The 11935-nt window shown below is 38.8% G+C and overlaps 1 protein-coding gene across 12 annotated transcripts in view; it reads left to right on the plus strand.

The window, feature by feature from the left end:
• The window catches only part of CMC1 (C-X9-C motif containing 1), a 102160-nt gene that overhangs the window by 69202 nt on the left and 21023 nt on the right, over positions 1-11935 (plus strand). For 9 of the 12 annotated variants that reach the window (XM_064277416.1, XM_064277422.1, XM_064277421.1 and 6 more), the window contains 2 exons: positions 7204-7294; positions 11501-11929. In XM_064277416.1, the coding sequence (XP_064133486.1) occupies positions 7204-7294; positions 11501-11621 (212 nt within the window). In that variant the 3' untranslated portion in view covers positions 11622-11929. Of the gene's footprint in view, positions 1-7203; positions 7295-11500; positions 11930-11935 lie in introns of those variants that run through there. The other 3 variants (XR_010319597.1, XR_010319598.1, XR_010319599.1) reach the window with 1 other exon arrangement.

An 11935-nucleotide genomic window follows, 5' to 3' on the forward strand; every position in this document is an offset into this window, starting at 1 on the left:
AAATTATATTGGTATCCAAATACATCTTTGCTTTGTGGAACGTTTGGGAAAATGGGCGTTTACAAACATTTTGCCGGTTAAGGAAATAAATTACTGCAAAGTTAGAAATAAGCACTACGTCTACTAAAGGTGGCTGTGTAAAAATTTATAGGACTAGGATTTTTTTTTTTTTAATTATAGATTAGTGGAGATAAAATTCGTGGTTCTAATCAAGACACATGAAACAGTGGGTATCATTTCATTTCATATGTTTTTAAACTCATCTGTCAGTTAATGGGATACCCTGGTGGCACAGTGGTGAAGTGCTACAGCTGATACCCAAAAGGTCAGCAGTTGGAATCCACCAGGCACTCCTTGGAAACTCTATGGGCAGTTTTGCTGTATTCTGTAGGGTCGCTATGAGTCAGAATCGACTCGACGGCAATGGGTTTGGTTTTGGTTTGGTATCAGTTAATGCTTTAGTTTCAACTGGGTGACTGCATTTGAAAAATAATGCGTTGCTTGAAACTGACTAAATGCAGAGAGAAATATAAAAGATCAAGTGCCTGGTATTACTAGTTCTCTGCATATATGTCTCTCTGTAAATACTTTACCTTGAGCTAATTTAAAAAACTTATTATTTGAGGCTCATTTCAATATTAAGATATATTCAAAAGTGCTATAGATGAAATGAGTTAAAAACAATTTCATTATTTCTCTTAACTGCATTTATATAGAGGCTCCCCAAAACTTTTTTTATATCATAATAAACTCGGAGTTATATTTGTACTTTATTACAGTATGAATGACTGTTTCATACCTTATTTTAGTTAGATTGAAGTTAGATTTTATCTCTTTTTACTTCCATTACTGACAAGAAGATGTATTTGCTTATAGCACAGACCACCCTTCCCCCCCATCCCTGTAACTACTAATAAACTTTGGTCTCTATACACTTTTTATATAAGCAAAGCCATACAATATTTGTCTTTTCATGATATCTTTAAGCTCCATCCATATAGTAGCATGTATCAAGATTTCATTTCTCTTACTGGCTGAGTAGTATTTTATTGTATGTATGCACCACAGTTTGTTTATCCATTTAGCCACTGTTGGGCATTTAGGTTGTTTTCACCTTTGGGCTGTTGTGAATAGAGCTACAATGAGTATTGGTCTCTGCTTTCAAGTCTTTTGGGTATATGCCTAGGAGTGAAATTGCTGGGTCATATGGTAATAGGGGTATGGTAATCATCTGTTTAGCTTTTTGACAAACTGTCAAACTATTGTCCACAGCAGCTGTACCATTTTACGTTCCCACGAGCAATGCACAAGGGTTCCAGTTTCTCCACATCTATGCTGTCACTTATTATTTTCCTTTTTTCTTTCTATCGTCACCATCCTAATGGGTATGAATTAGTGTCTCATTGTAGTTTCAATTTGTATTTCTCTAATGACTGATGATATTGAGCATCTTTTCATATGCTTATTGGCCATTTGTGTATCTTCTTTGGTGAAATGTTTGTTCAAGCTCTTTGCCCTTTTGTTAGTTGGGCTGTTTGGCTTTTTGTTATTGAGTTGTGGGAGTTCTTTATATATTCTGGATATTTTGCCTTTATTTAAGGTTCCCATGTATATTCTCCCATTCTGTGGGTTGTCTCTTCACTTTCTTGATAAAGTCCTTCGATGCATGAAAGCTTTTAATTTTGGTGATGTGCAGTTTATCTTTTTTCTCTTCTTCCTTGTGCTTTTGGTGTCATATCCTTCTGTTCTTAATATTTTCATGAAGTAAGGTCTTTAGTGCTATCTTTAAGCACATTTATTTCTTGGAATAACTTTTTTTTTAAACTGTGCTTTAGGTGAAACTTTACAGCACAAATTAGATTCTCAGAAATGTATACAAAAATTGTTTTGTGACATTGGTTGCAGTCCCTGCAATGTGTCAGCACCGTCTCCCTTTCCTTTTACACTTCGAGTTGCCCATGTCCATTCGTCCAGCTTTCCTGTCCCTTCCCACCTTCACCTTTGCTTTTAGGCAGGTGTTGCCCATTTGGTCTCATACACTTGACTGAACTAAGAAGCATGTTCCTCACCTGCGTTATTGTTTGTTTAGCCAGGCAGGACTTTGTCTGAAAGGTGGACTTTGGGAGTGGCTTCAGTTCTGAGTTAGCAGGGTGTCCAGGGGCCATAGTCTCAGGAGTTCTCCTAGTCTGTGTCAGACCAGTAAGTCTGGTCGTTTTTTTTTTTTTTTTTTTTACAAAATTGTATTTTGTTCCACGTTTTTCTCCCACTCTGTTCAAGACCCTCTGTTGTGATCCCTGTCAGAGCAGTCAGTGGTGGTAGCCAGGCACCATCTCATTCTTCTTGACTCAGGCTGGTGGAGGCTGTGGTTCATGTGGTCTGTTAGTCCTTTGGACTAATATTTTCCCTGTGTCTTTGCTTTGCTTCATTCTCTTTTGCTCCAGACAAGATGGGACCAATAGATATATCTTAGAAGGCTGCTTGAAAGCTTTTAAGACCCCAGGTGCTACTCAGTGAAGTAGGATGTAGAACATTTTCTTTATGAACTTTATGAACTTTGTTATGCCAGCTACCTAGGTGTCCCCTGAGACCCGGTCCCTAGCCCTTTGGCTATGTCTAGGAAGCTTCTATGACTTTGCCTTGGTCAAGTTGTTCTGACTTCCCCTATAATGTGTGTTATCTTTCCCTTCACCAAAGTTACCAGTTTTCTGCTTTGTAATCAGTGATTTTCCCTCCCCATCCCACCTTCCCTGCTAACCATAAAAGATTATTTTCTTCTGTATGTAAACCTTTTCTTGGTTTTTATAATCATGGTCTCATTCAACATCTGTCCTTTTGTGGGTGACTTATTTCACTTAGCATAATGCCCTCCAGATTCATCCATGTTGTGAGATGTTTCACGGGTTCATCGTTGTTCTTTATCGTTGTGAGGTATTCCATTGTTGTAATAACTTCTAACATTCTTCCCATGTGCTGTTATTTCCACTGTTAATTGGCATTTAATTGCATTACCTTAGGATATATGTTGCTGTTAGGTACCACGGAGTCGGCTCCGACACATAGTGACCACGTCTACAACAGAATGAAAACTGCCCGGTCCTGTGCCATGCCTACAGTTGTTCTTATGCTTGAGCCCATTGTTGCAGCAACTGTGTCAGTCCATCCATTGAGGGTCTTCCTCATTGAGGGTCTTCCTCTTTTTCGTTGACCCTTTACTTTACCAAGCATGATGTCCTTCTCCAGGGACTGATCTCTACTGACAATGTGTCCAAAGTACATAAGATGTAGTCTTGTCATCCCTGCTTCTAAAGAGCATTCTGGTTGTACTTCTTCCAAGACAAATTTGTTCATTGTTTTGGCACCCCATGGTATATTCAATATTTTTCACCAACACCACAATTCAAAGGCGTCAGTTCTTCTGTCTTATTCATTGTTCAGCTTTTGCATTCATATGATGTGATTGAAAATACCATGGCTTGGGTCAGGTGCACCTTAGTCTTCAAGGTGACATCTTTGCTTTTCAACACTTTAAAGACGTCTTTTGCAGCAGATTTGCCCAGTGCAATTCGTCTTTTGATTTCTTGGCTGCTGCTTCCATGGCTGTTGATTGTGGATCCCAGTAAAATGAAATCCTTCACAACTTCAGTCTTTTCTCCATTTACCATGGTGTTGCTCATTGGTCCAGTTGTGAAGATTTTTGTTTTCTTTATATTGCAATCCATACTGAAGGCTGTGGTCTTTGATCTTCATCAGTAAGTGCTTCAAGTCCTCTTCACTTTGAGCAAGCGAGGTTGTGTCATCTGCATAACGCAGGTTGTTAATGAGTTTTCCTGCCATCCTGATGCCAAATTCTTCTTCATATAGTCCAGCTTCTCGGATTATTTGCTTAGCATACAGATGGAATAGATATGGTGGAAGTATAGAACACTGATGCACACCTTCCCTGACTTTAAACCACGCAGTATCCCCTTGTTCTGTCTGAATAACTGTCTGTTGATCTAAGTACAGGTTCCTCATGAGAATAATTAAGTGTTCTGGAATTCCCATTCTTTGCAATGCTGTCCATAATTTGTTATGAGCCACACAGTCTATATGTAAACCCACTGCTGTTGAGTCGATTCTGAGTCATAGCGACCCTATAGGACAGAGTAGAACTGCCCCATAGAGTTTCCAGGGACCACCTGGCGGATTTGAACTGCTGATGTTTTGGTTAGCAGCTGTAGCACTTAACCACTACGCCACCAGGGTTTCCTAGTATGTAGGTAAATGAAATTTTACTTTTCATAGTCTTAAATGGTAATACGGTTATTTATAGGGAGAATAAGGTGTGCAGTCTTTAACATTTGACATAATAATATTGAAAGACAGGAGCAGTTTAAATTGGATTTGTTTCAAAATTCCATTTCAGAATCACTTGACAGTATTAGCAACATCACTATTATATGACTGTATGCTAATGTGATATGAAAGAAAGATCCTCATTAAAACCTTGTTGCTAAACAAGTGACAAAAGCCTTACAAACAGCTTGAGGCTTTAGGCCAATCACAGCTATTTCTGAAGAGATTTGGACAAGTGTGAAAATATATAGACTGTGCCTCTCTTGTGATCAGAATACACAAATGCTGTCTCCTGTCAATTCTCTAATGATATTTCATGTATATTAGGGAAAAAATAATCTTAAAATAATACCGTGCCTAGGAAATCTATTGTGAATTTCTCAAGTGAGTAAAAATATTGGATCTGTTAAATTCTGAAAGTGGACTTTTAATAATAGCCATTATATTTGCGTTTTCTGGATAAGTACTGGGGTTTAACCAACCAGCATGTCTTCATTAGACAAAATTCATGATGTTAGTGTGTTCTTCTAGGTGTCATCTGGGTGAACTAGTCTGGTGTAGGTATAGTGAGGATACAATAAAGGTGAGATGGTACAGGAAAAGCCAGCCCGTGCTTTTATCCTCTTGTTGGACACGGCGATCCTCTTAAAGGTGAGATGGTACAGGAAAAGCCAGCCCGAGCTTTTATTCTCCTGTTGGACACGGAGATCCTCTTAAAGGTAAGATGGTACAGGAAAAGCCAGCCCGTGCTTTTATCCTCTTGTCGGACACGGCGATCCTCTTAAAGAGGCCTGTAGCCAGATTTAGCCAATTTTAGATTAGTTTTATGTATATATTCTTTTGAGGATTACCCACACCCTAATTTTTATTTGGGATCATAATTCTTGCTTCCATAAAGGTAGATCTTAATATCATACTATAAATAGAAACACTAATGTGCAGGAATATATAGGCATTCCAGAGAGAAAGTTAATGGGCTTTTTGATATCCATGTGGCCACCGCTCACCATGTCCATTGATAAGGAGCTGGCCAAAAGACTGTATTGCCTTTTTAAGTTGTCAAACCCAAAACCAAACCCAGTGCCGTCGAGTCGATTTCGACTCACAGCGACCCTATAGGACAGAGTAGAACCGCCCCATAGAGTTTCCAAGGAGCGCCTGGCGGATTCAAACTGCTGACCCTTTGGTTAGCAGCCATAGCACTCAACCACTATGCCACCAGGGTTTCCTTTTTTAAATTGTAGGGAACCCTTAATCAAAGGTTGCAAAGGAAATTCCTTTGGTCTGATTTGGCCCGTGTGCCCAGCTCATCTGCATAGTTGTAAGAAAGAAGATACCTGATTAGGATCAGTCTGTCTTAGTTACTTACTGCTGCTGTAACAGAAACACCGTAAGTGGTGGCTTTAAAAAAAAAATTATTTTCACATATTTCTGTAGACTGACAGTCTAAATCAGGGTCTTGGCCTTGTCACTTCCTTCCTAGTTGGTCACCTTGGGCACTGCTTTGTTCCTTGGCATTCCTGGGCTTGTAGACAATCCTTACACGGTGTCCGTCTTCCCCTGTATGTGTGTCTCTGTGTCTACTCTGGTCTTTTTATAACTCAGAAGTGATTAGGTTTAGGATCCACCCCATATTAGCATGACCTCATTAACGTAACAAAAGAAAAACCCAGTTTCCAAACAGGATCACATCCAGAGGTACAAGAGCCAGGAATTCAACATATATTTTGAAGGGACACAATTCAATCCATAACAGAGTCTAACAAGCTGAGTTGGGAATCAGCAAATGATGGGAGTGCTGAGACTGGTGAACGAGGGGCTAAGGAAGCAAAGCTTGCACGTCCTTGAAGGGGAATGTTACATGTCATGCACAGTTTTATGTAACCACACAGATGAAATTATTTGAATTAAAGTAATTTTCTGCATCCTTTGTCCTTGTGCCTACTCATTCCCCTGCTCTTCCATCAGTTGTCCTTCACAGTGTGAGTATGATGCCGCAGATTGCCTGTGCTGTGGTGCTCTTGTCCCAGCAAGGCACATAACAATGAGTGTTGTATGCATTTAACAATTCTCTATCGGTTTTTGTTTGCTTGTGGTTTAAAGATATTTTTGCTACATATTATAGATATATGTACAAAATATGTGTATAGACGTGTCTACACGCACACACATAAAGAGAAGAAAGAATAACAACTGGTCCAGCTATCTGTGGAGTATGGCATCAGGGTTTTCTGGATTGGCAGTCCTGAGTAGGCAGGATACCACAAGGCCAGTACAATCGTACAGGCGAACCACAAGAACGGAAATTTGACAGAAAGCCATTTGCAATTTCTGGGGCCTCTAAAAGCTGAGTTGGAAGTGAAATGAGAGCCCTGTTATCAGAAGTGAGGCCCCATGGCAGGGTTGTCTCAAAGAAAAAGGGCATCTTGTGCCATCAGGTTGGAATCCACCAGCTTATTGGGTAGTGAGAAGACAGGAGAGATTGGATAGCAGGTGCCTGATTTCTTTCAGTCAGTGACTGGAAGCAGATTCCTCTTTTAGTCTTCTAATTCACTCCTCCTAGAATACACTGTCTACTTCTGTTAGAAAAATCCTACGCAGTGTCCACATCCTGCCTGTCTCCACAAAGCCTCCTCACACCTTTATCTTAGAAGTCTTCTCTTCCTCCTCTCAACTCTCGTTATTTCTACAAAGTGAATGGCATTTGCCTTTTTCTGTCTGTTACTAGTATACATGTCTTACGTTAGACATTTACCATGTGCCAGGCACAATCTAGATAATAAATGTTAAATGATAACTTTAGACTTGTTAAAAATTATATTGATATAATTGCAGTGGTATTTTTTTCTTCCAAATTTTTTATTTCAGATTTTACCAAATGTTGCAAGGATTCCGGAGTCCTCATGGTAGTAAAATGCCGGAAAGAAAATTCTGCACTGAAAGATTGTCTAACTGCTTAGTAAGTAATTCTCTCAGTGTTCTCACACACACACATGCACACACACAGACATATAGGAGGTGAGAGTACATTTTTTATTAACTGTTACATGTAACGCATCTGTACCCTCCTCCCACCAAATCCTTCATATTGTTGGTCAAGTCAAAAATTTCCACTTACTGAAGATTATTCTAAAAGAAGCAATGTAACGTATTTATGAAAGGATCTTTTCAAGTTTTGTTTGCCAGTGTTGTGTTTGATTAAAATTAAGGGGTCAGACTATAAAATACATTATTTTTCACGATTTAATAAACCTGTTTTCATGAACAGGTTTATATATTTGAATATAATATAGAGTGATTTATATTCATTTATTTTAATAGAAAAGTATTGAGTTAAATTCTCTAAGACCTTTCCAGCCTTGGGATTTGTTAGTGTGATTTAACTTCTAGGAAAGCTGGGGTAAATTAAATGACTCCAAAAGTAAATACAGATTTTTGGAGTTAATCAAATTAACTTTTAAAATAATTCTTGAATATCGTGTTCACTGATACTTCATTGTAGTTCCTTAAATCTTAAAGTAAAATATGCAAAGTCCCTTGAATACGGGAACTTGAATGCTGTCTATTCCATCTGCTGTTTTATTACCCACGTTACTGAGAGAGATTATTGCTGAGTACTTCAGTAAGTATTGTTATTTGATAGTTGTAAGTGCAGTCTTAGTTTTGATAAGCCCTTATTTCCTCTACTGTGCTCGCTTAACCTGGGAGGCATATGTCTGTATGGTATGATGCCTCTCAGGGAATTAAATAAAAAAGGAAGTAGTGATTATCTGAGTCCTCTGTGGTTTCTTTTTAATAACAAATAATGTACCCATAAACTTATATAGATTGTTTTAGAATGCTGGAGTTGGAAGAGACTTCAGAGATTATTTAAACTCTACTTTTATAGATGAGAAGACATGCCCAGTGACTGCAGTAATAATAACAGTAGTAACAGCAGTCATTATTTATGGGTCAGGGCCTGTGTTAAGCACTATACTGTAGAGGAGTGAGAGTCCCTTCTGTGACTTGCTCTTTTTTCAGTTCTGTTCCCTAGTGTTCCCAAGAGGTTTAACGAATAATGTGATTGCATTTGTTAAATCCTGTTGTATATATCGGTTAAGTAATTTTTACACCTCAGTTTCAGTCACCATAATAAATTTCTGTTGTTACTATCCCTCCTTCCAGATAGGGCAGCACTAGAACATAGTGGATGGGAACACGGACTGTGCAGAAGGCAGGCTGGGCTCCACTGAATCAGCCAAAGTTTAGCTAGCTATGTACCTTGGGCAGGTTCCTCAGTGTAAAATGGGATAATTATACTCCATGGAGTGCGGTAACACATATAAACATATCTACCACCAAAAACACCCCAAACCTGTTGCCATTGAGTTGATTCTGACTCATAGCAACCCTATAGGACAGAGTAGAACTGCCCCATAGGGTTTCCAGGGAGCACCTGGTAGATTCCAACTGCTAACCGTAGCACTTAACTACTATATCGCCAGGGTTTCCTTCCATCTCTGGAAATAAGAAAAGAAAATAATAGGTTCTAGTCCCTCCTGAGGTACAGGTAAGGGGTGGAGGATGAGGCTGCTTTTGGTTTGTTTAGAAGGAAGATATGCAGTGAAGGAAAGAAAGAGGGATGTGACATTTGCTGAAAGTAAATGGAGAGTTATTAAAGAAAATTTTACTTGACCTTAAGTCTGAACTACTCTAAGAAATAAATTTTTTCATCTTTGAATAGGAAAGCGCTCTGATTTGTTATTTTGATTTGAGAAAGTCTTTATTTCTCCTTCACTTTTAAAAGATAATTTTGCTGGATACAGAGTTCTAGGTTGATGAGGTTTTTTTCTTTCATCACTATTTCACTCAACTGTCGTCTTTCTTGCATGGTTTCTAAAGAGAAGTCTGGTGTATGTTTTTCCTTGTTCCATTATTGGTAAGGTCTTTTCTTTCTAGATTTTGTCTTTGATTTTATGCACTTTGATATGGCTAGGTGTAGGATTTTTGGTACGTATACCTGCTTTGTGTTCTCTGAGCTTCCTGGATCTGTAGTTTGGTGTCTGTCAACGATTTTGTAAAATTCTTATTACTTCAAATATTTCTCTGTTACTTTTTCTCTTCTGGTATTCTCATTATCCATATTATAAAAAAAAAAAAGAATTTTTTTTTTATAGCTTCTGTAATTGCCCCACAGATATCCTGTGGGTTTTTTGTTGTTGTGTTTTGTTTTTCTGCTTTTCAGTTTGGGAAGTTTTCTACTAACGTATCTTCAAGCTCACCAGTTCTTTCCTCAGCTGTGTTATCAGTCTACTGATGAGCGCATCAAAGGCATTCTTCATTTCTTTTACAGTATTTTTGATTTGTAGCTTTCCTTTTGATTCTTTGAGTTTCCATCTCTCTGCTTACATGACTCATCCGTTCTTGCATGTTGTCTCTTTGGTCATTAGAGCCCTTAGCATATTAGTCATAGTCATTTAAAATTTTTGGTCTGGTAATTCCAAAATCTGTGCCATATCTGAGTTTGGTTCAGATGCTTACCTTGTCTCATCTGACTCTGTTTTTTGCCTTTTAACATGTCCTGTAATTTTTTTTGATGAAACATGATGTGTACAGTAGTTTCCCCCTAGGACAGGCCATTGTTAAGGAGAACAGCACTATTTCAAAATATTTACTTTCCTTCTCCCCCTGTTGGGAGGACAAGGGGATTTTTCTCTGTGCTTTACAGTGAGAATCTGGTGGGGCTCCTGGAGGTAAAATGCATGAAAATATGGGTAAGACTGAGCCTCCAAGAGTTTTTGTCTTTCAAGCTAGTCTAACTCCAGCAATTAGTCAGTTACTAGGTATGCCTTCCCGTTGTGGTGGTTATCAGCCTGTCTTATCGCTCCAGTTTTTGGAGTGGTGGCTTGCTCTATCACCTCAATTTTCGGATGGATCTAAGAAGAGTTGATGATTTTCAGTTTGTCAGCTTTTTTCTTGTTGCGAGGATGGGAATGTTTTCAGACCAACCCAGTCCTAAAATTCCTTCCTGTCTGGCTTCTGTGATAATGCTCTTCCCTCATCTCCCCAGCATCTCTACCTACTGCTTCTCAGCCTTTTCTTCCTTCACCTACTTTTTAAAGTTGGTTTTTCCCTAGGTTCGGTTCTCTTCTCATTCTTAAATCCGGGCAAGCTCAGTTTGTACCCCTGGATTCAGTTACTTCCTATGGGCTATGACATTTTTCTGCTGCTTTTTATCATCAGGTCCAAAACTGAACTCGGCTTCTTTCTTCCTGCTGCAGCATATATCTTTGTAAGTGATAGTTTTCTAGAACACAGACTCTTCCTTGTTATTGGTTACTTCCTACTGATTTTGTTTCCTAAATTTCTTCCAGTGCCATTTCCTTCTGTCCATCCCTACTGTCCCTTCCTTGGCCCAGGTCCTCCTCATTTCTTGTCTGGATTATTGCAGTTTATTTATTGGACCATCCTGCCTCTAACCTGGCTGCCCCCTTTCAGCCTATATGCCATATGCTATCAGACTGATCTAAAACACAAAACTGATCTTACAGTTGCTCTGTGAACAGCATCCTGTTGCCTTCAGGGTAGATTTAAATTTCTTAGTACGGCATAAATGGCCCGTCATGGTTTGAGCCATGCCCATTCCAGCTTTGTGTCAGGCCTTTTTCTCTGCGTGGGTGAGTTGCTATAGTTGTACCCAGCTGCTTGTAGTTCTTCCTGGATCAGTTTTCCCTCACCTGTGTGCTTTTCCACATGTACTTTCTATACAGAGATCATAGACCTTCAGCTGGCAACTCCTCCTTCCGCTGCTCCTTTCCCGTGTTTCCATGGTGCTCTGGGCCATACCTCTGCATTTAGCACTTTGTATTTCCAATTGTAATGCAGTCTTTACTTGTCTGCCCTATAACACCATGTACTCCTCAAGGCTAGGAGCTGTGCCTCTCATTGCTGAACAGTACTATACAAAAAGAACCACTAGGTCTTTTTTTTTTTTTTTTCTTCCTTTTTCTTTCACTAGCTTGGTAGGCTAATGTTTACAGTGAATTTGCAATTGATGCTAAACGTTTACTTCTGAAGATGGAGCTTGACGAACCAGATGCCTGAATATTATTAAAGTGAGGTTGTATTAAAAGCTCACAAAGTTACGAATTCATTTTAAAGGGAGATTTTTTCTTTTTTGTAGCTATACTGATCCAGCCTTTTATGAGGAGTGCAAAATGGAATACCTCAGAGAAAGGGAAGAATTCAGAAAAACCGGAATTCCTGCTAAGAATAGGCTGCAGAAGCTTCCCACGAGCATGTAGGCAAATGTTTCAATGACACTCAGGAACTCTCATACAGAAGGCACAGTCACTGGTATTAATGGAATCACTGGTAATAAGGAAGTATCTTTTTGCTTTATCCTAAATTATGGAAATGTTAATTTTGTCTGAAATAAATTTTAACTTAAAAAAATTACAGTTTATTAAATGGGCAGGGAGTAATTAGTAAAATGGGATATGGTTTTCCTGATCATTCTGGATTTTTAATAAATTTTTCCAGAACCATAGTTCTACAACAGTGATGCTAATTCTTGGAGTTCTATGTTGACCGTATATTATTCTCTTCCATTGTATAG

Source organism: Loxodonta africana, chromosome 27 (assembly GCF_030014295.1).
Source record: "Loxodonta africana isolate mLoxAfr1 chromosome 27, mLoxAfr1.hap2, whole genome shotgun sequence".
NCBI lineage: Eukaryota > Metazoa > Chordata > Mammalia > Proboscidea > Elephantidae > Loxodonta > Loxodonta africana.